At 45.5% G+C, this 26,117-nt stretch overlaps 2 protein-coding genes and 1 long non-coding RNA gene across 3 annotated transcripts in view; 1 reads left to right on the top strand and 2 right to left on the bottom strand.

Annotated features, from left to right (window-relative positions):
- The window catches only part of LOC111755113 (putative ankyrin repeat domain-containing protein 20A5), a 36,065-nt gene extending 29,085 nt beyond the window's left edge, over positions 1 to 6,980 (bottom strand). The window contains exons 1-3 of the mRNA XM_063243249.1: positions 6,637 to 6,980; positions 3,100 to 3,214; positions 2,764 to 2,937 (exon numbers count right to left, since the gene is read on the bottom strand). Of these exons, the coding sequence (XP_063099319.1) occupies positions 2,764 to 2,937; positions 3,100 to 3,214; positions 6,637 to 6,758 (411 nt within the window). The 5' untranslated portion in view covers positions 6,759 to 6,980. The remainder of the gene's footprint in view (positions 1 to 2,763; positions 2,938 to 3,099; positions 3,215 to 6,636) is intronic.
- Positions 6,981 to 14,728: 7,748 nt separating this feature from the next.
- LOC134474746 (uncharacterized) lies at positions 14,729 to 18,439 on the top strand. The gene is made up of 2 exons (XR_010045599.1): positions 14,729 to 15,819; positions 18,109 to 18,439. It is a non-coding gene; the product is annotated as an uncharacterized LOC134474746 (long non-coding RNA).
- Positions 18,440 to 21,591: 3,152 nt separating this feature from the next.
- Clpx (caseinolytic mitochondrial matrix peptidase chaperone subunit X) overlaps positions 21,592 to 26,117 on the bottom strand; it is a 39,769-nt gene continuing 35,243 nt past the window's right edge. Inside the window, exons 13-14 of the mRNA XM_003463486.5 lie at positions 24,209 to 24,315; positions 21,592 to 23,309 (exon numbers count right to left, since the gene is read on the bottom strand). Of these exons, the coding sequence (XP_003463534.2) occupies positions 23,219 to 23,309; positions 24,209 to 24,315 (198 nt within the window). The 3' untranslated portion in view covers positions 21,592 to 23,218. The remainder of the gene's footprint in view (positions 23,310 to 24,208; positions 24,316 to 26,117) is intronic.

The raw sequence follows: 26,117 nt of genomic DNA, 5'->3' as shown, positions 1-26,117 counted from the left end.
AGATTACATCCTTATAAATGAATATAAGATATTCTGAAATTCCTGACTACATTAAATATACCATCATTTAAGAACTGGAAACTCTCACAGAAGCACAGTAGTGGGCAGGAAGAAGTACAGAATTGAGCCAATAGCAAACTGGATAAGCCATGGGAGCTTCCTGTACAGGGGGCACACCCTCACAGTCACAGGGGCTCTGAAGACAGCACAGCCTCTTCTTTGTGAGCATCTCCAACTTCAAATTATGGAGATGTTTTCTGAAATTTCATTGTGAATTCAGTTGATGGAAGCAAATTGCATAGAGCTAAAAGGCACATTTAGTCCATAGTGTTCTGCTTATATCTTTGCTGTGCATGTGCTTCCAAATGGTTGTGTACAATGTAAAATTCTTCCCTTAACATCATGTTTTACCAAAAAGAGAGGTCCTGCTATGAAATAAAAAAGATTATACCTATTTTAATAATTTTTCCAGCACGCATACTTTTCCTCCATGTGTATGCAGTTCTCCCTGACTGTTAAGCAGGTAAAAAGGAGTGCCAAAAGGAAATTATCAAAACTATTCCCAGCGGGACAGGGGACAGGAACATCTGTAATCTTATCATTCTGGGAGGCTAAGAAGAGGGATCCAAGTTCAGATTTGATTTCTGTCTCTGCAACTTAGTGAGACACTGTCTCAAATTTTTAAAAGTGATGAGTGATGAGTGCTGGGGATGCAGCTCAATGGAAAAGTCCTAGGATCAATCATTAGTAACACACACACACACACACACACACAAAATAAAAATAAGCAATAAAAATGTATAAAACATTCCCACCTATGTTCTTACAATTTCAAGGATTTTCACCAGGGGGGTCACTTAATACATTGAAATAGTCTATCACATGCCTTCAACTAAATACAGGCTCAAGATGGATATTGTTCAAACTCCTGCAAATCACCATTTGTCAACACTGGGCCATTAATGATAATAAAGAGAGGCACTAATGATGATAAAGAGATGTGACATTCTTCAAGATTCAATCTCAACCATCAGAGAATTTCTACAGAGCTTCACAGTGGCAGTGAATGACTGCAGATGGGAGGGAAAGTGGTGGGATTCTGCAAAATAAGAGGTTTCACTGATGATACTCCTTTTCACTTCCCATGGACAGAGGTAGAGAAAGACAAATGAAAGTTGGCCTGATTTTATTGGAAAGGAGAGATTAGAAGGAAGTGGTATTTAATCCAACTCATCTAGAGATTTCTTCAGTTTCTGAGAATTAGGAATTCACCATTAAACATGCCTGTCCATTAAATGCTTCTGAGCTACGTCAGAATCTTGAGGAAATGTTTTGAAATATCCATGTCAGGGCTTAAGACATTTACTGAACCCAAATCTCCAGGACAGAGCCTCAACTGTTTCAAACCTTTCTCCTGACCACAGAAATGCACAAGTCTAGATGAGGACTAGAGAACCTAGAAGATGACATCAGTCTCATCTCTCATCTACACAGCCACTACTTTTTACTAGTTGAGAATTTAGACAAAAGGAGGGAAGGTGAGAGACAGGTACTCCATGGAAGCTCCATTTAATCCTCTTGGCACAGGGCAGAACAGGGACTAGTACATTCAAAATACAACTGATCTCATCATACAAGCTCCTTAACTCCCAGCTCCCAGCAAGACATCATATGTTTGAAAGGACAATTCAGATTCTTATCTTAGTTGTGGTTTCTGACTGAAAAGGAGAGGACTTCTCTTTATTATTCATTCATTTCCCTTGTTTCCCACTTAATCACCATGCATCCTGTGAAAAACTGGATTGATCCAGTTCTCCTAAAATTTCAGGTTTATATCATTCTCTTTACTATTTAAAAATTTTTAAGAGGACAGGAATATAGCTCAGCAGCACCATGCCTGCCTGGTAAGTGCAAGGTCCAGAGTTTGATTCCTAGTATTGAAAAAAAGAAAGAAAAAAGAAAAGAAAAAAATAAAGAATTTTTATTCCCAAATTGAGTACAACCAGATTATCTGCACTATGGAATGCTGAGGTAGGCAGATTGCAAGTTTAAATTCAAATTAGGCAACTAATTTGAAACTCTACCTCAAAGTAAAACATAACACAAAAGAGCAGGAGATGCAGCTCAGTATGAATATTCTGTGTTCAATTTCCAGTACTGAATAGAAAAAAAAGTATTTTTCCTAAAAATTGATCTTATCTATGCACATGAACCAGAAAAAATATTTTTTCAAAAACAGCCAACCAACAAAGCAAACTCTATGGGCCTGCATTATTTCTAATTATTTTTCCTTCTCATTTTTCCCATTTAAGTCAAATCAAAAATGGATCATTTTTATGAGCTGTCAACAGCAACAAAATTACCACTTATTGTAAAATACTGTTGTTCTGTTTAAGTTTTAAAATAATACCTATTTCTGAGGCTAATTTTGCTGTCCTGTGTTGTTTTACACTAGTGCAAAAAAAAAAAAGAAAGAAAATATAACCATTTGGAAAAAATAACAGAAAAATGATTTACTTTTTAAATTTCAGTGTCTTCACAAATGCTTGCTGTAAGTGCATAATAGAAACTCACATCCTCTAGCATTTCATTAAAACTATCAACATTGAAAGTGAAAACATTAACTATTAAGTTATTTAAAACAGTGTATTTCCATCCATGAAACACTTGACCTTCTAAATATGGAGAACTGACCAACCAATATGTCACTGTGAACAGGAAAGTATTTCAGAAACTTTGGAAAGAAAATTCAGTGCTCTATACCTTGTTTTTTGCCTCAGCATCGGCACCATGCGAAAGCAGTTTTGCTGTTAGTGAAGACTTTGAACTGTAAACTGCATAATGCAGAGCAGTGTCGCCCTTGGTATTGGCAATATTTGGATTTGCACCATGTTCCAAGAGAATACTAACACAGTCTTCCTCGTAGCATTTTACAGCCTGTGGGTATTGTAACAGAGGAGACACCATCAACTCAAGAAACTCCAAACACACTTTCCACATGCCTGGCCAAGGAGTTATATTCAAATTACATCAACTGACTTTGATTTTCAGCATTTAAATACAATCCCTCCCATGCTGAAATTGTTGGCTGCTATTTACCTTAATCAGAGCGGTGTCATGGTCACTGTCCCAGGCATTAAGGTCAAACTTTTTCTGTATCAGGAGTCTCACCACTTCTGGATGGCCATAGGCACTGGCATAATGCAGAGCAGTCCTGGGACAGTCAGAAAGATTATTAGGAAATTACAGCACTCCATTTCAAAATTCATAATTATTCATGGAATTGTGAACATTAAATACCTTTCACAATAAGTATTTAATTATCTTTGAAAACATAGAATGCTTAGCATCTCTTATTACTCACCTGTGAATGGAAGAGCAAGTGGGTGATGCTGCATTTGTGTGTGGTGCAGGGGATGGAAGCTGCTGTCTTGCACATACTAAACAAGATCCCTGCACTGCGCTACCTCCCAGCCTAGTGCAACCCACTGGAATAGAAAGAGCAGGCCTTGGATTTAGCTCAATTGGAATTTAATTCCTACTCTAAGTTCTTACTTTCTAGCCATCCCTTAGCCTTTCTGTGCCTCGGGATTGTTACCTACAAAATGAGGACTGAAAGCAGTTCTCTCACAAGACACCACTGTGATGGTTAAGTAAGAATCCACACAAAATTTTTCGAATAACTTCTCAAACAAGTAACGGCTCAATAATTGTCTGATACTATAATGTCTCCTATTACTACTTAACAAAGGCAATATTTCAATTAAGTAAAATAAAATAATTCAAATGGACCTACCTTGTGGGGTTAGAATTATTTCAATAAGCCTCCAGACACTTTTTCTCATATTTTAACACCTCTGTCATTGGAAAGCCACACACAGCTCAGAAGACAACAGGTCTTGTGTAACTATAACTGGTGGTGTGGGAGGGCCCCTCCTGACCTTTGGAGTATGGGGGGCTTTTTTTTAACATCAGCCTCTGTGTATGCTACTGATATAACACTATAACATAAACCAGCCTATAGAATGTTAAGGTATACCGGCCAGACTGGAAAATCCTTGCATGTGCCCATATAAGGGAGATGAAAAGACAAAAATTGTATAAAAGGGGGCAACTATACCATGTTAATCATGAATCTGCTGAGTTAGTGTCAGCACCAATGAAGCTGCCTCCTTGGGCAGCTGGAGTGCCCTGCCTCTCCATGTGAAAATCCCACAGCAGTGGCTTTTAAAAAGGTTTCTTCGTAAGGCATCATCACATGATTCATAGTAAAATCTATACATACAGATAATTTCTTTATTTCAGAAGAAGTAAAAAGTTATCAGAAATACCAATACACACACATAAAAATGAAAATTATCTGTGCTTAACTAATATTTCTGTTTTTCTCAAGGATTATTTTATTAATAATCAACTTTCACTAGAGTTTCATATCTATTATAGAAATCAAGGATAAGAGAAAGGAAAGAAGAGCACACAGTACCGTTGCCAATACTAATCATAACATGCAAAATGCAAGGCACAAAAATGTCAAAATATAGAATACTCAGCATTGTTTCTGGGCCAATGAAACTGTTAGAATGAAAAAATTTAATAAACTCCTAAATATTACAACTAGAATGAACTTCTCGATAATAAAAAAGAACAGAAAATGTCAAATGCCTGAAAATAACAAATTTTGCCACAATTTGTATACATTTTCTGTCTAAAACAAGACTGCAGCCTATCTGTGTGTATGCAAAATTAAACTGACTCTTTGCTCAGTGGATATATGAAAGTACATCTTTCCCTGTTAAGAATATATTGATGTGATGCCAATTTCAGTGATTATATATCACTCCATCCTATGAATGCACTGCAACTGATACAATCTCTTCTGTGAATCCATCACTATTTTAAGCAATACTGAAGAAATGCATATTAAATGCGTCTCTGTATGTCCTAAAGATATTCTAGAAGAGAGCTGATTGGTGGAGACATGCTTTCCTAAACTGTGGTATAGTACTTATATCAAATTTCCTATTTGAAAAAGTCATAAGCCATCTCCAGTTTTAAGCAGCAGAATAAACTTTTCTTCATTCTCACACTCTGTAACTGGAAAACATTTGATTCCTTTGTAAAATTAAATTCCCCTTATCAGGGACATTAAACATTTCTTTTTATGTTTACAGGTCACTTGTCAAACCAACCACATAATTTAGAGTTAAATATAGCTCAGCAGTACAGCCCAGGATATGAGGCTCACAGTGTTGCTATCTAGCATGGAAGTAAATTAGTATTCAATATTTTTCTTTGATGATTTTTAAAAAATTACCCTGTAAGTTTAAGATACATTTTTTATCTGCTGTATGTATGTATGATTTTGTTTCATCTGATGTATGATGTATTTTATGATGTATGTATTTATCTCTCCTTTATTTTATTTTATTTTATTATTTTATTTTATTTTTTTGGCACTGCAAATCTAACTCCTGACCTCACATTTTCATGTGGGCACTGTGCCACTGAGTTAATATCCCAGGCCCTTGTTATAAATGTCTCACAAGTATGTTTTTCATTTTGTTAATGATTTTCCAATATAAATGAGAATTTAATTTTTCTTTTGGTAGTCAACCTTCAGAATGCAGGTGGGGAAGGGGATGGCTGAGTGGTAGTGTGTTTCGCATGCACCATGTTCTAGGAGCAACCCCCAACACAAAAAAATGAATGTTCATTGTTGGTGTCATTCTTAGGAAGGCTCAAATAGGCTATGTGTTTTCCTTTGCCACTTTTCTCATTTTGTATGATATAAAATTTTTAATCAATACACCACCAGAAACTTTTGTGACATAAAAATCCAAGTTTTTTGGAAACACTTTACAGGCATTTCATTCATGAGTCATTCCAATTTTTCAACTTCTAAAATCTGACAGATATTTGAATGTTTCCAGGTTTTCTACTAAGTTACATTCATTTATTTATCTTTTGGGCTGTTGGAAAACAATTAATTTGTGAAAATGACTTACCGTGATACCTACGAAGGTGGGCTTTCACTACATTTTCTTAGTGACCCCATAGCGAAAGAGGCTACGGACACTCAAGTCTTATGCGATTTTTTTATTTAGCTTCTATAAAGCTGATACACAGAAAGCTCACATTTTGAGACTAACAGAACTTTCTAGTCAAGAACATGCCGTCACCTTCCCATCTCAGTTTTCTTATAAGGTTCCTTAGTAAAGAACATACATGCACAGGTGTACACTGATAGTAAATGGACACTAGATTTTCATCAGGTTAAGTTTCCACCCTAAGTTTGTAGATTACAGGAAACATGTCATAGTTCCCTTTTTAAATAATATGTACAACAGTACATCTCTTAATGTGATACTAAGAATAAAACTCTATACACGTGTTACCATGTTTAAATAGCTTTTCTGCAGTCAATAATGTAGTCTACACAGGAAGTATAAGTCCACTAAAAACCAGTGAATGTTTGGTTTTTATTTTGCAGCTTATGGACACCACCTGAGGATCGACTCTCTGGCCAGCTTTGCCTCCCAGGGTGGTGGGAATCCCCCTGCCCCCGCTTCACCCACTTCTTCCTCTCCCGCATCATCCTGGCCCCACTCACAGCCCCTGGGCCTGCAGCCCCATTACCTTTGCTTGCTGTCTCTGTAAACCGTGTTCCATTTCTGGAGGAGACGCTCCACCTTGGCCTTGTCGCCCTTGCGGGCAGCCTTGTGGAGCTTGGGCACTGAGCTGCCAAAGATGCCTGGCATGGCAGCCCTGTGACTCCTCCGACCGTCCGGTTTCCGGTCCTCACCGGGCAGAATCTCAGGCCCCTTTGACCTCTCTGACTTTCAATGAACGCCAAGCAACCTCTTTTATCCAATGTCTAGGCTCTAATGGCCCTGTACATGCGCATTTCCACAAGTCCTGAGCAAGAATCGCAACCACCTCACCCGCTCCGCTTCTGAGTAAGAAGCCTAACCGCTTCTGCACGTGCACGGCCCGTGCACAGCCCCCGGGCAAGCAGCCTAACCGCTTCTGCACGTGCACGGGCCCCCGGGCAAGCAGCCTAACCGCTTCTGCACGTGCACGGGCCCCGGGCAAGCAGCCTAACCGCTTCTGCACGTGCACGGGCCCCCGGGCAAGCAGCCTAACCGCTTCTGCACGTGCACGGGCCCCCGGGCAAGCAGCCTAACCGCTTCTGCACGTGCACGGGCCCCCGGGCAAGCAGCCTAACCGCTTCTGCACGTGCACGGGCCCCCGGGCAAGCAGCCTAACCGCTTCTGCACGTGCACGGGCCCCCGGGCAAGCAGCCTAACCGCTTCTGCACGTGCACGGGCCCCCGGGCAAGCAGCCTAACCGCTTCTGCACGTGCACGGGCCCCCGGGCAAGCAGCCTAACCGCTTCTGCACGTGCACGGGCCCCCGGGCAAGCAGCCTAACCGCTTCTGCACGTGCACGGGCCCCCGGGCAAGCAGCCTAACCGCTTCTGCACGTGCACGGGCCCCCGGGCAAGCAGCCTAACCGCTTCTGCACGTGCACGGGCCCCCGGGCAAGCAGCCTAACCGCTTCTGCACGTGCACGGGCCCCCGGGCAAGCAGCCTAACCGCTTCTGCACGTGCACGGGCCCCCGGGCAAGCAGCCTAACCGCTTCTGCACGTGCACGGGCCCCCGGGCAAGCAGCCTAACCGCTTCTGCACGTGCACGGGCCCCCGGGCAAGCAGCCTAACCGCTTCTGCACGTGCACGGGCCCCCGGGCAAGCAGCCTAACCGCTTCTGCACGTGCACGGGCCCCCGGGCAAGCAGCCTAACCGCTTCTGCACGTGCACGGGCCCCCGGGCAAGCAGCCTAACCGCTTCTGCACGTGCACGGGCCCCCGGGCAAGCAGCCTAACCGCTTCTGCACGTGCACGGGCCCCCGGGCAAGCAGCCTAACCGCTTCTGCACGTGCACGGGCCCCCGGGCAAGCAGCCTAACCGCTTCTGCACGTGCACGGGCCCCCGGGCAAGCAGCCTAACCGCTTCTGCACGTGCACGGGCCCCCGGGCAAGCAGCCTAACCGCTTCTGCACGTGCACGGGCCCCCGGGCAAGCAGCCTAACCGCTTCTGCACGTGCACGGGCCCCCGGGCAAGCAGCCTAACCGCTTCTGCACGTGCACGGGCCCCCGGGCAAGCAGCCTAACCGCTTCTGCACGTGCACGGGCCCCCGGGCAAGCAGCCTAACCGCTTCTGCACGTGCACGGGCCCCCGGGCAAGCAGCCTAACCGCTTCTGCACGTGCACGGGCCCCCGGGCAAGCAGCCTAACCGCTTCTGCACGTGCACGGGCCCCCGGGCAAGCAGCCTAACCGCTTCTGCACGTGCACGGGCCCCCGGGCAAGCAGCCTAACCGCTTCTGCACGTGCACGGGCCCCCGGGCAAGCAGCCTAACCGCTTCTGCACGTGCACGGGCCCCCGGGCAAGCAGCCTAACCGCTTCTGCACGTGCACGGGCCCCCGGGCAAGCAGCCTAACCGCTTCTGCACGTGCACGGGCCCCCGGGCAAGCAGCCTAACCGCTTCTGCACGTGCACGGGCCCCCGGGCAAGCAGCCTAACCGCTTCTGCACGTGCACGGGCCCCCGGGCAAGCAGCCTAACCGCTTCTGCACGTGCACGGGCCCCCGGGCAAGCAGCCTAACCGCTTCTGCACGTGCACGGGCCCCCGGGCAAGCAGCCTAACCGCTTCTGCACGTGCACGGGCCCCCGGGCAAGCAGCCTAACCGCTTCTGCACGTGCACGGGCCCCCGGGCAAGCAGCCTAACCGCTTCTGCACGTGCACGGGCCCCCGGGCAAGCAGCCTAACCGCTTCTGCACGTGCACGGGCCCCCGGGCAAGCAGCCTAACCGCTTCTGCACGTGCACGGGCCCCCGGGCAAGCAGCCTAACCGCTTCTGCACGTGCACGGGCCCCCGGGCAAGCAGCCTAACCGCTTCTGCACGTGCACGGGCCCCCGGGCAAGCAGCCTAACCGCTTCTGCACGTGCACGGGCCCCCGGGCAAGCAGCCTAACCGCTTCTGCACGTGCACGGGCCCCCGGGCAAGCAGCCTAACCGCTTCTGCACGTGCACGGGCCCCCGGGCAAGCAGCCTAACCGCTTCTGCACGTGCACGGGCCCCCGGGCAAGCAGCCTAACCGCTTCTGCACGTGCACGGGCCCCCGGGCAAGCAGCCTAACCGCTTCTGCACGTGCACGGGCCCCCGGGCAAGCAGCCTAACCGCTTCTGCACGTGCACGGGCCCCCGGGCAAGCAGCCTAACCGCTTCTGCACGTGCACGGGCCCCCGGGCAAGCAGCCTAACCGCTTCTGCACGTGCACGGGCCCCCGGGCAAGCAGCCTAACCGCTTCTGCACGTGCACGGGCCCCCGGGCAAGCAGCCTAACCGCTTCTGCACGTGCACGGGCCCCCGGGCAAGCAGCCTAACCGCTTCTGCACGTGCACGGGCCCCCGGGCAAGCAGCCTAACCGCTTCTGCACGTGCACGGGCCCCCGGGCAAGCAGCCTAACCGCTTCTGCACGTGCACGGGCCCCCGGGCAAGCAGCCTAACCGCTTCTGCACGTGCACGGGCCCCCGGGCAAGCAGCCTAACCGCTTCTGCACGTGCACGGGCCCCCGGGCAAGCAGCCTAACCGCTTCTGCACGTGCACGGGCCCCCGGGCAAGCAGCCTAACCGCTTCTGCACGTGCACGGGCCCCCGGGCAAGCAGCCTAACCGCTTCTGCACGTGCACGGGCCCCCGGGCAAGCAGCCTAACCGCTTCTGCACGTGCACGGCCCCCGAGCAAGGAACCTAACCTTCTCTGCAATGCATGTCTCTGTAGGTTCTGCGCATGCTCACCAGGTCTTCCTAGTATGCTGGCCCATGGGTTTGTGCTAGCCTGGGGATGGCCAGGTAGTTAATCATCATACAGGTTTTGTTTTCAGATTTGGAGATGTTGGGGTGAAGATGTGGGCATTATGGAAAAGGTAGGGAGATGCTGGGTTTGAGCTGGGGTTATTTGTTGTGTGTTGTAATATTGGAGAATTTTTATTTGAACTTGAGATTTTAGGCTGGGATTTATGTGGGAGAAAGGAATAGTGAGGTTGAAAACTGTGCAGTAGACTGTCAGTAAGGCCGTGTGTCCTAGAAGGAGAATGAATAGGAGTAGTGGAAGAGGAAGTAAGACCGAAGGCTTTGTTTTAGGCAGTGTAAGGTGTTTGAATCTAAAATTTTAGTGAACAATAAAAGTTTTGGTGTTGTAGGGAGAGATTGAAGTATGACAGCAGCAGTATGAGGACCAGCAGTAAAAAATGCCAAGGAAGTAAAGAGAGTAACAGAACACTGGGCTATGAACGGGTGAGGTGGAGGTGTGTAGGTCTTATGATGAGGCACATGTGTAAAATCTATTAGTCTTTATTTGGAGTGTGTTCACAAAGTTGATAGGTTGGGAAAGAAGCAGATAAATGTCTCTGAGGAGAGGTTTTGGCACAAAACAGCTGTGAGTGACCTGATGAATATTTTTAGAGAGGAATGAGTAGTGAGTAGACTTAGTAGTTTATATAGGGCTTGACTGTCTAGATGAAAGCAGTTATGTATGTTAGTGATGAGGTCTAAAACATTGATCTGGGAGGAAGAACTTGTGGGTTTGTGAATTAACTGTCACTGTATAGATGAATATTGAAGTGAAGTCAATGTGTTTGGGATAAGGGGGGAAAGACGAGAGACATATTGTTGTTGTGTAGTTAATTTAGCCTGTGTGTTCACACAGGTACTATCCTGACAGATAGACCTGATGATGTTTGGTGTCCCTTATAGTGAATGATTGTTACTTGTTTTGGAAGTTGTGTTGTCTCTAACAAATTAAGAATGAGAGGTGTATTAGTGATTAGGGGTCCCTTGTGATTACTTAGATCTCATATTTGTTACATAGTATGAGAGTAAAGTATGTTGAATGTATATTTGGAGTCAGTATAGATATTTATGATTTTGTCATTAGTGTGAGGTCCCATGTGAGGGCAATTAGTTTTCTTTTCTGGGAAGATGTTTTGAGTGGCAGTGAGCTTGCCTCTATGACTTGAAGCCTTTGATTATAGAATATTTTGTCCTCTTTTGAGGGTTTGTGTTGGCTGTATTGTCATCTATGAACTGTGTATCAGAAGCTGTAGGGAGATGAATACTGTTAATGTGAGGGAAGGGAGTAGGAGTCATCTGCAGGACCTCACTATAATTGTGTAAGGGGTCTCGTCAGAGGTGGGAAGTAAGGTGGCTTGGTTCAGGGAGATATTAACAGAGATGGTGATTGTAGGATCCTGTATAAGAATTAAGTCAACTTGTAGGTGAGACGTCATTAAGGCAGGAAATATCTTGTGTAAAATAAGGTCACTGGAGCAATGGGGTAGGTGGACAATAATTGACTGTTTTAAAGTGAACTCTTTGGCCCCTTGTCTTAGTGAGGCTGCTGAAGCAAGTGGAGAAAGGCAGGAGGTCAGCTTTGTATCATGTTGTCTGTTTTGAGAGATAGGCTACTGCTTGGAAAGAAGGGTGTGTGTGTGTGTGTGTGTGTGTGTGTGTGTGTGTGTGTACTAAAATTCCTACAGCATTATGATCTTGAGTGGTAGAAATCTTGGGTTGGCCTAAGGAGAATGAGAGCTTGGGCCTTTGAAACAGCCTCTTTTAATTTAGAAAATGAGAAATAGGAGTAGTGGATGTGAGGCTTCTGATAAAGAACCTGTGGATGCTTTTATAAAGGTTGGGCTAGTGTAGCAAAGTAAGGGATCCAGAGATAAAAGAAGTTTTTAAATCTAGAAAAGATAAAACTTGTTTTGAAGTTAGCACCTGGAGATCATGGAGATGGGCTCTGTGGTCTGAGGTTATAGGTGGGGATGAGAGTGAGACTCAGGTATTTAATCTTTGGTGAAGCTATTTGGGCTTTAGTAGGGAACACCCTATGTTTGAAACTTGAGAGATAGTTGAGAAAGGTAGCTGGATGTTATGTAGTTAGAGGATAGACTGGAGAATAGAGGAGAAGCTCATCTGTATATTGGAGAAGAAAGTCAGGTTTAAGATTGAGAGCCACAAAAAAAAAAAAGGTTGAGAGCCACGAGATCAGCAGCAGGGGCTCAGCTGAAGTGTGGAGTGTCCATGAAGCCTTGAGGTAGGACTCTAAATAAGTTGTGTAGATTGCAGTGTCTGGATTTGTCCATGGAAAGGCAAAGAAATCTTGGCAATTGAGGTGTCAGGAAATAGTTAAAAATGTATCATTAAGGTATAATACAGAAAAGTGAAAGGTACACAAAGAAAAATGAGAGTATAGTGTAAGCGTTTGGCACCACCAGATGAACTGACACTATCAATTGCATTTTTAGTATCTCCAGGATCTTGGACTGGTGATAGAAGCCATTGGATGTGAGGATAGGGACAGTAGTGGAGTTGAAGGGTGAGTGAGTGACTTTTGGAGACCCATTAGATAATAAGCAGCAGATTATAGGTTTGAGCCCCTGTTGATGTTTAGGGGCTATTGGATATGGGGAAAGTGAGGGGTGTTTGAGGTGAATTACAAGTAATGTGTTGGCATGAATAGGATTGGAGATGTCTCAGACTGTAGGGTTGACAGTGGAGGAGGGAAGGGGAGAGGCTGATTCAGCAGCACATGACAGTTGGCTTGGGAGTCTGACCCCCATGGGCAGAGAGTATAAGAGAAACTGAGTTTTTGGAGCAGATTATCAAAAAGAGGTACAGGATAGTTTGGGATACTGAGAAGTTGTGTGTAATGGAAAAGTTTTGGAATCTGCAGGAAGTAGGTCCTGTCTGGGGAGATCATGTAAGCTGGCTGTCAATTCCCATAAGAGAGCCTGCAGAGCAGAAACACTGCCCTGAAAACTCAGGAAGAATACCATAGGTGGCCTCTGTCAACAAGAAAAGAGACAGTTTTACTTGAGACATCCAGTGAGACATGGGGCTCTTGGAGAGATAATTTGGTGGAGCCTGCAGGCCCCAAGCCTTGTCTATCCTCTTCAGTGGTGATGCTGGGCAGATCAGCTGGTGATGAGTCCAAGGCAGCAATGTCTTAGCCTGTGAGGGTAGGGAAGGTGATGACTTACTCGTTCTCACAGGGCAGTTGCACTTCCAGTGGCCCTCTTGGTTGTAGATGGGACAAGTTCCCATTCATGGCCACAGGTCAGGGCAGGCTTGTATCCAGTGTCCTTTATCTGCTGCACTTGAAGAATGGTGGAGAGGGGCTCAGGTTTTTAGTCATTTTTTCTACCTGTGTTTTATCTTGAGCCCTGAGTTCCACTGTAGCTGAAGCTACTGAGGCCAGAAATTGGCATTTGAGTTTAGCCTAAAATGCATCCTTTTTAAGGTCATCCTGTTTTTGTTGTTTTCTCCACTGTTGAAGGCATGGAAAGCCATACCTAAGAGGTATCTCTAGGGGGATTGAAGACCAAGGTCTGACTTTTTGAATTTAGTCTGAATGTTTGGTGCTGCTTGGCAAATAAAATAGAAGTTTAATCTTTTGTTGAGGGCAAAGAGTGGAAGCAAGAATAGCATCAAGATCCTTGTAGATAGGATTGAAGGATGAATTTGAGCTTTTTCTGATATCATTGTACGGGTCAGCAGCAAAGGATGTTACATGCTGGAAGATATTTGAGAGACTGGAGAGGGAAAAAGGGACATGAATGTGGATTAAGCATTTGGTACCTCTCACTTTGTAAAGGGGAGAGGGTGAGGTGCGCATCATGTCAAAGATGGCTGGGGTGGGGATAATGAAGACAATGTGTAGGAAGGGTCATCAGATGGCAGTGAGTGCAAGCAGCTGCAAGACGGTGGTGAGAGAGGAGTGAGATCTGCTATGGTGTGGTGGTGGAGAAACTGATGACAGTGGAGTTGGGGAGGAGTGGTGAGGTGAGGAGAAGAGAAGATGGTAATGAAGGAGTAGTGAGGGAGGTAGGAGGTGGAGGAGAAGATGGTGGCACAGGCGAGCAAGGAGAGCTTTGTGGATATGGTGGGGGGATATGAGAGTAGAATGGATATGGTTTGTAGGGTCAGCACAATTGTCAGGTAAGGTTTTTGGCAGTGTGGAGCAGGATAAAAGTATTTGGTGGCCCAGCCTGGGAGGCTGAGGCAAGAGGATCATGAGTTTGAGACCAACCTTGGTGACTTAATGACTTAGTGAGAGCCTGTCTCAAAACAAAAAATAAAAAGAGCTCGGGATATAGTGTAGTGTGAAGGCTCTGGGTTCAATCCCCAGAACCAAAAATAGTAATAATATTAATACCCTAATATACATTAAAAAGATGAAAAATGAAGAATAAGAAATATTTCCAGCCCACACAGGAATTTTTTTCTTCAAATTCTGTATTACTTGTACCCTTTTACTGCTTTCTTTTTTATGTCCTTTCTTTTTTATCTTTAAATAAAAAAATAAATAAATAAAAGATGGTTCATAGGCAGGGAGCTCGAACTGGGAGTGACTCCCAGGAGCTAACGCACTCTGCCATCCAAGTCATGGGCACCATAATGATAGAGTATTCTGGTGCAATAGAGAAGCAAAAGTACAAAATGAACAGGTTTATTGAGTTGAGGACGTAGAAAGGAGCACACAACCCATGGCGGTTGGGCTGTCTCCTTCCACTGGACACAGAGAGGCAGAGGGTTAAATGACCTCTGATCAGGAGTGGCATATGGGGTAGATACTGGTGATGTGTGAGGAACCGATTGAAATTCTTTGTCTGTGTGTGTGTGTGTGTGTGTGTGTGTGTACACGTGCATGCAAACAGGAAGGAGAGTTGTAATTAGGGCTGAAGAAGCAGGAAATGATAAGCATTTCCACTTTGGCCTTCCACCAGAGTAGACCACCGCCATAACTGTACTGCAATTTATACTAGGGCAAGATCCTTTCAGGATCCACACAGCACGTGCTCAAGCAACATTTACTGAATGAATGAATGAAAGTGTTATGAAATGGAGAGGAACCAGAATTCCATGCCGGGTCCCTTTTGAGTTCTTTTTCTTCTGGACAATGCTGTCTTGTACAAAGCTGAGACTAGCCAAGGCTGGCCTTGAACTCAGGGAACCTCCTGTCTCAGTCTTCTGGGTGCTGGAATTTCAGGCATGTGCTACCACACCCGGCTAGGAATCTGAGCCTGACTCAGCCTCTGTCTCCACATCTGAAGAACACGAGTCCCTGCTTGCTCACCCAGTAACAATGATCACTGGCAATGTAGAGCCAGGGGTCATGGAACTTGGGGTGCACAGACCATAGATGGGAGCACCCCACTCCTGCTTCCTGGAAGGTACACCTTCCAGGTGGACCTGGACTGCTTCCTCCTCTGGGGTTCACCGGTTTTCCCAGCCTCTCTCAGCCCTGCCCTCCAAAGGTCTCATTTTATAGCCCTTTGAGGAATTCACATGACGCCACAATCTTCCCTAATCAAAAGCACCAGTTATAAAATTCGCCTTGACTCGCTGCTCTGTGGTTAAATATTGATGATAATTAGGAAATAGAGGCACAGGGTGGGCACTCGACAACGATGGTGACTTCAGATCCTGGAGGTCAGGCAGAGCTGCTCTGCCACCAAAGGCCACCCACTAAAGAGGTCAGTCACCTGCAGTGGCAGAGAGGGTGGCAGGCTGGGGTGAGGTGCCAAGGGCAGAGCTACTACTCTGTGGGCTCAGCTGCACTTTCCTGGGGAGAGCTTGGGAACAAAGACCGTCATCTTGTGCTCCGGTGAGGACCAGAAAGAAGGCAACAGAAATCAGCAAAGAGAACAACAGAAATCAACACTGTATCCAAGAGCAGCTTGAGAAGGCCCAGAGTGCAGCATCAGGTGAGCAGTCCCCACCTGCCCCCGGGGATGGTGGCCTGCGCTGGGCTGGGCAGGGGCCACAGCCAGTAGCCATGTCTCAAATGCAGGGATCACCTGGAGAAGTTAGGGTGGCTGAACACCATCAGACCTGGCCTGGAGAGGATTCTGGAGCAGGGAAAGTACATTAATGGGAAAACTAATGAAATCTAAAAAAAGTGCAGAGATTAGTTTCATACTAAAAAGATGATAAAGTAATGTCCTCTAGAAGCAAACTGGCTAAGTGGTCAGACAAAAGCCCTCATTACCTGTGGTGTCTATCAGTTGGGAAGGGCTTGGGTTTGCAGCCACCCTGTGATTTTGTTTTGTAGTTGTTGATTGGCGCTTGTTATAACATTATTAGACATATTTAAAGTGCATATCCCACAGCTGGGGATCAAGCCAGGACCCCACGCATGGCAAGTCCTAGACCACTGAGCTATGCATCTCTGTACACTTTTCCAATTCTGTTCATAAAATGTCTAAAATTTGGGTTGTTGTCTCAAAAGGTACACAATATATGCACCTGTTGAAAATGCATACACATGGAGAAAATATTAATGCATGAAAATTGGATGGGCTGAGATGCAGTGGTAGAGCACTTGCCTAGAGTGTGTAAGGCCAGGGGTTTGAATCCCCAGCACCACACTAATGGGAAAACAGCTGCTTGTATGCATGCCGTGTGGATCCACAAGAAACCTGTACAACACAGGAAGGGATATCAGGTGTGCCAGGGCTACGGGGCTTGGTACCTTGACTGCCTCTTTCTCCTCCCTAGATGCACAGGCTGACGGCATACACTGGGATGGGGCCCATGGCTGTTACTAATTAATCCAGGCATTAGGTTATACCTCAGAGAGCATTTCTATAATGTGTTACTAATTAATCCAGGAATCACAATTGGACAGACTATCACAGCTGCTTATGACAACAGACAGTCAGCCAGACTGGGAACAAAGAACCCATCTCTTATGATATCCCATGATATCCTACAAATGAGGGAATACATAGGAGACACCAAGGCCTTGAAAGTCTAAAACAAAGGTCTTTCTTTCCCCCAGACTTCCGTCTCCACTCTGACACGTGAATGCTTGTTCCAGTATAAAAACCCCACCCAGGTATATTCAGGCCAAAGTATGTTCCCTAAAATCCATCACTGTTTTTTGACTGGTGATAATCCAGCACTGGGGAGAGCTCTAATGTTGGTTTCTGTCTCCCATGGCTCCTTTTTCTCAGTTTAGGTTTAATGGTTTAGTAGTCCACTAAACCATGAGTATCCAAAGGCTGAGATTGCTGGGCCCTGGAATCTGGGATCGCCTCACTGCTGACCTTTCTAATTAGTGCCCTGTGAGTGTTTTCACTCTGGGTCAACTCCACACTCTTTTACTGGTTTACTTTTTTGCTGTGTTAGAAACTCAACCCAGAGTCTTATACTTGCTGGTCTGTTTTATTTCTTTTCTTTTGTTTTCTTTCTGCTTTTTTTCAATACTGGAGAGCGAGCCCAGGGCCTTCATATAGAGGTACATCCTCAACCCTTTTTAAATTTTTATTTATTTACTTGAGACAGGGTCTCACTAAGTTGCTCAGTTTGGGCTCAAACTTTGAATCTTCCTGCCCCAGCCTCCAAGAGGGCTAGAGATACAGGTGTGTACCAGCCTACCTGGTGTTGTTTTATTTCCTTACTTTTAGCAACAAACATCTCCTGTTTGCCTTCACCTCTTCTCCTACAGACAACTATCCTAATACATTCAATGTATGTCCTTTTAACAAGGTATTCTTAAACGGGGCTGTGGGTGCCAGAGCCTGAGGAAAGAGGGTCACCAGGTTCAGCCCCACCTGGGCAACTTAGTGACTTAGCAAGACCCTGTCTTGAAATAAAAAATTAAAAAATAAAGGGGCTGGGATGCAGCTGAGGGAAAAGGCTCTGGGTTCAATTCCTGGGTTCATGATCAATAATTAACCAAATCAATCGAAATGTCTTCTTGTAAAACACACACTGCTGTTTTGGTGCGCACGTTTTGACTTTTCACAGTAATAAGGTCTGCCCCTTAGGAAACTTTCTTTACTACATGTTCTCAGGAAAGGACTGCTGTGTCACGGAATGTGTACCCCTGGTTGGAACCATTTGCTCCTTAGGTGCCTGCCCCACCCCCACCCCCTTGATTGGTCCAAGCTACAGACACCCTATTGGTGACATCATCCAACTTTCACACTATGCCCACCTCTAAGAGATGCCAAGTGCCAGTTCCTTCTGGTTCCCTTTTCATTCTTCAGGTCATCAACGAGTCGGAGCGTTCCTTCATATGCTTACCCATCGAATGACTTGATTTGGCTGAAACCCAGGTGGGGTCTCCAGACCCCAGTCAAATGGCACATTTGCCACACCTCGGGCCTGAGCTGTACTGTACCCCCTACCCCACCCCACCCCCTGGTATGGGCAGTGGCCACTCACCGGGTCACCCAGTCATCTGATTGCACTGAGCAAGCTCCTACTGTGTGTTGTTCCAGCACTTGATGGTTACAACAGTGGGAAAAATACAAACATCATCTCCTTGAGGGGTGCTGTTCTGGTGGGACAGAAAATAAAGTAAATGATGAACATGCACAGAGCAGAGATGACATGCTGTAAGATCACACAGAGAAGAAACCAGTCAGAGTGCAGCAGGAGAAGTCATGGGAGGGCCCACTGAGAAGGGGACCTTCTAATAAAGACTCAGTCTTGCAGATGTGGGGAGAACATTCCCAGCAAAGGGAGGAGCCACTGCAAAGCCCAGAGGCTGCAGCCTGCCTCGTGGGGACCCTACAGTCCAATCAGCCTCTTTTTCTTAATTTAGCTGCTCACAGCTCCTGGATCCCGTCTGTCACCCCTGCTTCCCCGCCCTCCCTCCTTCCTCTTCCTTGCGCTGCACAGGATCAAACTGAAGACTGCAAAAGTCATCTCGGCCCCTCGCCCTCTCACCCTGTTATCCAGCTACAGCGCTGCCTCCCCCAAAGCAGACCGCATCTCCCTTCTCAAAAGTCCCCAGAGCCAGAGCTCAGAGCTCCTCTGCTCGGCAGGGTACAGCCCCTGCCGTGGGCTGGATCTGAACCCAGTCTTGGCTGATTCTTGGGGGGCTAGAGGGGTGCCAGTCCTGTCCTCAACAGCCTGCCCCGTGTGTCCCTCTTCAGCGGCTGCTTGGAATTACTCCATCCTTGCGCTGACAGCCGTGGTGGTCGCCTTCAGAGAGGACCACAAATTTGAGCCCAGCCTGAGCAACTTAGAGAGACATGTCTCAAAAAATAAAAATGGTTGGGCATAGCTCAGTGGGAAGGGCCAGAGTTCCACCACCACTACGGGGAATGAAAAAAGAAAAGCAGAGGGCAGCTTTGCCTCACTCCTCAGGCAGCCCTGCACCTTCCAGGAAAGCCAGAGCATCATGAGGAAAAACAACCGAGAGGATGGACGGCTGGAGGGTGGGCACCCACACGCGTGGCCAGTGAGAGGAGGCTGCAGCAGAGCTGTGAGTGCAGAGACAGAGTCGGTGTCCATCATAGGATGACCGCCCCTAGGCCAGGCCCAGTATGGTCGGGACAAGGAACACAGGCCTTCCAGCTGGACATGAGACAGAGAATACTAAGCATTTAACCTACGGCCTTTGCTGTGAGCTACATCAGTTTTATTTTAGTTCTTATTCTGAGATGAGGTCTTGCTAAGCTGCCCAAGACAGGAACTGGAATGTTTTGGGGTAGGGCCCACTCCTCCCTGTGACCACAGCCTGGCTGACCACAGCCTCGCTGTTCCCCGAGGTTTCCCTCCAACTTCTCCTGGCCCTGAGGCAGCTGAGACTGTGATGCCACATTCGATGGATGAGTAATCCTCCTGGACTCTCCCTGGAAGCCATGTCCTGTCCCCCTGCCATCCCTTTCAGGCCCCTTGCCCCTGCTTTCCTAGGCTCTGAAGCTCCAGTGACTGGTGTTAGCAGAAGAGGGGACCTTTGGTCTAGGACAGGCTGGGTGGGCAGTGGGAATAGGGAGTCGTGGTTTCCCAAAGCAGGCCACAGTCAGGGCCCAGGAGAATGACATCTTGAAGCAAGGAAAGAGTGTGTGGCATTAAAGCGACTGCAGGGTCTGAGGAATCCCAGGGCCTGTGAGAGGGCGTTGGAATACCAGGCTTCAAATAGGCCTGTTTTCAGCAGGGAGACATAACCAACAGGTCCCTGTTCACTGCCAAAGGGGTGGTCTCAGAATGGTTTGGGAGCAACTGACTGAGAATATAAGGCTGGAGTGAGGCAGTGTCATTGGGTCCCCAGGGATGAGTCAGGACGCTTCCCCCTCTCTCTTGGGTCTTGTCCCAGTCTTCGTGACTCAGGACTCGCACTGGATGTTTTAGCTGCCCTGAAGTCAGCGTCCTTCCCCACACCCGCCCCATGAGTGTCTTGCAAGCTACAAGGTGGGAATGGTGTTAGAGCAGCGATGCCCGCGCCCTGAGAAGCTCACCAGGCCACAGCAGAGCAGGATAAAGGACAGAGTTCAGGGTGAAGCTCGTGACAAAGGCAGAGTTCCCGCGCTGGGTGGCTTCCTCCTGCAGCAGCGGCAGGTGCAAACTGCCTGTGCACAGCCCTGGGGTGTGTCTCTGCGGCAGGGGGTTAGATGCTCTGCCCCTGCCTCTTGGATCCCCGTCACCTCCTCCCTCTGTTGCTCCCGTCACTGGGGAGCAGGGCCTGCACCCATCAAGGCCCACCCTGGGGTCTTCTGTCATCTCCTGGGCTGGGCCATTGTCCCTGGGAATGGTGGGTGGGGCAGCCCAGCAGCTTTGGCTTTGGCCTCCAGACTTCTTCCCTCTCAAGAGCCCATGTGCTCTTTCCCCTACTTCCATTCCATGGCATTCGGGCCAGAAGCTTCTAGAACCTTCCCAACCTCAGATGTTCCTTCCGGTCATCATAAGAAGTGGGCCAGGACCAGGCAGGAAGAGATGTTGCCCCTTCTCTTTGTGTCCCCAGCTCATGTGAAATGTCATCACCCCTGCTCTCCCTGGCTGTCCCCTGGGCAGGAAGACAGCTGTCCCTTTGAGTCCCAAAAGCTCTGCCTGCCGCAGGCTTCCTGAGTCCCCTGTGTGGTCCCTTCAGCTGCCTTTCTCAGGCCAGGACCACCACAGGGGCTCATTCCTGCCTGAAGGGCCAGTGCTGTGATGGAGCAAGGAGGCTGGGATGGGGTACCTCAGTCACAAGCAGGTCTATCCGGGGTTCCGCCTCCTTCCTCAGTGTGTCATCTACAACATATTGAGCCCTGGCCTGAAACAGGTACTGCGCTAAGCACTCAGTGCCACTCGTGTTTCTTAGTTCTGACAACTCCGAGAGGCTGATGTCACAATCCCATGATGCTGGTGTGAAAATGAGCTGGAGAAAGGTGAGGAGCTGCGGCCCCTCTGACTGGCCACCTTGCCTGCCCCTCCCTCCCTCCCACAGGCAGGTGACCAAGGCCGAGGGAGCAGCCCTGGCCGGCAGGTTCGGCTGCCTCTTCTTCGAGGTCTCCAATTCCATGAAGAACATTTAAGGAAGGGTTTTCAACACTGTTCAACATAAACTATAACAGAACTGTGTGGAATCTCCAGAACTAAAATTACTTAGAGACCTGGAAGTGCAGTGGATTAATCCCTGGGTTACACAGCGCAAATGACAACTGTGCTCTCTACAAAACCCACAGCTCTACGTCCCTGATCTTTTAGGCAGTGTCAGGCACCTGTGCTGCTGCAGTATGGACACAACACACCACTATGGCTTTCACTTAGTCCTTCTGTTTTATTCAAATGGCAACACTTAAGTTCCAAGATACAAATGGTACTTATACTCAGTTGTATTTGATTTAGAAACATTAATTATGCTTTGTTAACAACTTCCAAAACCAACGTAAGTTGCCGTGACTAAAATGTCTTGCAGTCTGTCTCTGGAATTTTTCCTTTAGTATACTAAAAGTACTCCAATTTTCACTCTACAAAAAGGAAAATGATGCTGTCAGAGAAAGATAATGAATAAAGTTGTAACATGAAAAGGCTTCAAGAGGACAACATGAGCCATTACTAGGGACCATAAAGTCTGTATCTGTTCCAAGATTAAAAATGCAATTGTGGTTCTACTCCAGCTATAAATAGGTAATTTTCATCTCATTCATTATAACTAGCATAGTCCAACTTCTAACAGGATTTAGAATTTGTTAATAGTTTAAGATTTGCTTCCCAAGAAAAACTGGGTAAAACAAATCAAGACTCTAGAAGCTGAAAAACTGGAAACATACTTAAAGATACTCTGACTTTAAAAATTTCAAATGAGTCTGGGGCTGGGGATTTAGCTCAGCGGCATAAGCACCTGCCTTGCAAGCAGGCAGTCATGAGTTCGATCCCCAGTACCGATAAAAACAAAAAAGACAAAAAAAAAAATTTCAAATGAGTCTGAAATGAACAATACAGAAATTTGTATTATTATGGAACGAAAGGCAAAAATGCTTAAAATACCCAAATAGTTTAATATTTATGGAATCAAATGATAGGATGTTCACTTGATAAGTCAATCCCCCAATCTTTAATATTGCTATATAACAAGGATTAGTAAGTTATAAGTGAGTGGGAGCATATTCCCTTTGGCTGAGAGCAGCAGATTTTCTTTGTTCTATAAAGTCAAAGAATTAGATGTCTAGCACTGAACAACAAAACAAAAAACCAAGCTCTGTACTTTTACAAAGTGCCAAAAATCTTCAAAAGAACTTTATGGAACTTTCCCATGACATTTTAAACTATTTGGAAACAACGTGGTCCAATTTTTAAGATAAATAAAAGTCTAATACTTTAGGGAAATGAATGTGGGTAGAAAATAGGTACAGAATGGCATGCTAGGCCAGGTGTGGTGGTGCACACCTACAATCCCAGCACTCAAGAGCCTAGGCAACAACTTCAGTTTGAGGCCAACCTACGCTATAGTGAGCTCAAGGCCAGTATACTCTGCATAGTGAAACCCTGCCCCTGCCAAAAAGAATGGTATCCCAATGTTCAATTGAAAAGACTTTATTTTCCCATTTGTAGAGTAACGTTATTGTAAAATCCAGTTATTATAACACTTGCGTTGCTTATAAGAACTCCTAAGAATTTTGTTAAAGCATATTTTTTAAAAAACGGAACCAAAATAATGTACATTTTATCTCTAAACATCATGTCATTAAAGTCCACATAATGTCCTCTGTATAAATCAGTGTGATGTTACAACAGTATACATGATCTGATTCATATCCTAACGGCTTCTGACCATGTACAGATATTCCAGATCGACTCAATGCCTTTAATGTCAGACTGTAGAAGCAGTTATGATCCTAAACAAGAGCGGGAGGAACTTTATATACAAGACAGGCATCGGAGTGCTTAGCTGTTTGCAGCGTCTGCTTGGCGAGGCCACCCTTCTTCCTCCACCCCAGAGTCATATTCCTCTTCAGAGGATTCTTTTGCTGGAGCCCTAAATAAGAGAAGCCAGTGTTCATTTTTTAAATAAAAATTGGAGGTTAACATATTTCTAGACTCAAAACAATAGAAAAATACTGAGAGCACATTTAACAATAAAAGTATTAGTGGTGAAATCTGGAAAACAAACCTCCCAACAGAGTTGCAGGCAGATTTCTCAGCATTTTCCCTAACAGATTTGTTAGGGCATGAACACAACTTACAGGCCAAACCCAGCCTACTATCTATTTTTGTAAATAAAGACCTCCTGGAATAAAGACATATTTGTTCATTTACACATTGTCCATAGCTGCTTTTTGCACTATACAGAAAGTTTTGAGTAGCTGCACTGGAGTAGCTGGCCCTAAAGTAATTAGCTCTTCTTGGTTTTTTTGGTATCAGGCATCAAACTCATGACCTTGTGCTTGCCAGGCAGGCGCTTAGGCCACTGAGCTAAATCCCAGGCCTAAGTAATTAGCTCTTTAGGAGAAAAGAGGCTGATTCCGGACAAGGTAAGCAAAGCAGTAGGTGTGCTGAACCTGTAGACTGGTATAAACTATTGAGTAACTATGGAAACAACATTTTGTATTTATGAAAGACACTGAGAAAAACTCATGAGATTAATTTTAGTGTCTTAACTTTTACTACTTTTATGTCACTTTGGATACTTTTTCCTTAGAGGAAAAAAGCTGGAGACTAGTTCTGAAGATAAGTTTTCACAAATCATAAAATATTATTCTATGAACCAAATTAGATTTTTCCATAGAAAACTCATGCAATTTTTACTTCTTTTACAAATATAAGGGTTACCATGCAATTTTAAAAAACATTTATTTTACTATGCAATTTTTAGGAGCCTACTTAAACAACAACGATCTTAAATTTTAGATCTGTTCTGGGTGGAAAATACATTACCGAATGTATCCTGGTTCTTTTTTTCCTTCTACTACTTCTTTGTCAACCTCCACACATATAATATCAGAGTTAGGGACTTCGAACATCGGTTCCAATAACAGCTTTTCCTAAAGAGATTTTAAAAAGTAATGAATTACATGGAAAAGAGATTTTAATATTTTTTTAAATAACAGAGGCTCTATCACTAAGTAACACTCACGCCTTTATTTTTTTATTTTGCAACGAGCTTGCTAAGTTACACAGACTTGCCTAGATATCACTATCTTTCTGCCTCAGCCTCCTGAGTATTTGGGATTTTAGGTGTGCACTACTGCCCCGGCATCAAATACTTTTGTCCTATGATTAGGTTTTTTCTTTTCTTTTTTTTGGTACAGGAGATTGAACTCATGACCTCACACTTGCCAGGCAGGCACTTATGCCACTGAGCTAAATCCCTAACCCTAATACTTCTATTCTATCGGCCAAGTAAATCCATTCACTCAAGGAATATAAATTCTCTATAACTGAAAATTGAAATAGATGAAAATTCTTCATAGTCTTTGTATTTCAACAGTTTCTAACTAAATTCAGCGAAGTTATTTTATAAACAAACTATCAGTTTGGATTCTACTTATTTCAGCCAATATGCATATACAAAAGCCTACACTGGTGATGCATACCTGTAATCCCAAAACTGAGAGACTGAGGCAGGAGTATACGGCCAGTTTTAGGACGATCTGGGCTACATAGCAAGGCCCTATCTTAAAAAAAAAAAGACTATAGGTTGAGACTCAGATGCTACTTAGTGGCACTTTTGAATTACTCTATGACTAAGGGACTGTTCAACTGCCATTCCTTAGTTTAACGAGTTATACTCTCTCTAAAGAAAAATGATTATATCAAATTTAACTTAAATGTCAGCTATTATTACTCATTCTTCTAGTTTGCACGCTTATAAATATAGTTTACAGGGGCTGGGGATTTAGCTCAGCGGCATAAGCGCCTGCCTTGCAAGCAGGCAGTCATGAGTTCGATCCCCGGTACCGGTAAAAACGAAAAAGACAAAAAAATAAATAAATATAGTTTACATGTTTATACATTCTAGGCTCTCATGAGAGAGTATAATCTCATGTAGTTCCGATCAGAAGCCTACTGAGATGAACAAAATGACAGTAGAGAAATTCTTACAAGAGAACAAAAACATGGGGTTGCTTTAGGAGCCGGTAAATAGATAGTACTTCACTGTACAACCAGACTGGGAAATAGAGGACTTAAAGAGAGTGGGCAGTGGCAGGAAAATAAGCCTGTGTTCCTAAGATCTGCAGCAAAATTAAAAAGTGACTTTATATTATACTGAGAACAAGGATAAAATGCCATGGTATCTATAATCTACTTTCAAACAAATAAAAATGAGGATTTCTACAGGTTTAAGACAGGGCTCGGGCTCAGTCAGAATTCTATGTAGAACCCAAGCATGGCAGCACCCACTTAAACCCCAGCTATGGAAAGGGCTGAGAAAGGACTGCAACTTCAAGGCCACCCTGGGTAATGTACCAAGACTCATGTCAAAATAAAAATTTTAAAGGGTTCTGGGTGTATCTCTGTAGCAGAAGCTTGTCTAGCACATATGATGCCCTAAGTTCAACTCCTAGTACTGCAATAAATAAAAGCCCATGTAGAATCTCCTCAGATTCTTCCCATGATTCTGATTTTCTGTCAGAAGGCACGAATGTCTTCTGATGCAAATACATTCTGGTTCCCTTTTCCCTTTTTAGGTAGTACTAGGGATTAAACCAAGGCATTGTACATGCCAGATACACACTCAGCTCAGAGCTAAATCTCTTCTGTGTCTGTGTTTTTTGGTACTAGGAAATGAACCCTTGTCCTCACAGGCACATAGCATATGCTTAGCCACTGAGCTGCACCCCAA

This window comes from Cavia porcellus, unplaced genomic scaffold, assembly GCF_034190915.1.
Source record: "Cavia porcellus strain 051 isolate PalLab524CR breed Dunkin Hartley unplaced genomic scaffold, mCavPor4.1 scaffold_37, whole genome shotgun sequence".
NCBI lineage: Eukaryota > Metazoa > Chordata > Mammalia > Rodentia > Caviidae > Cavia > Cavia porcellus.
This window is presented reverse-complemented; position numbering and strand designations above follow the sequence as displayed.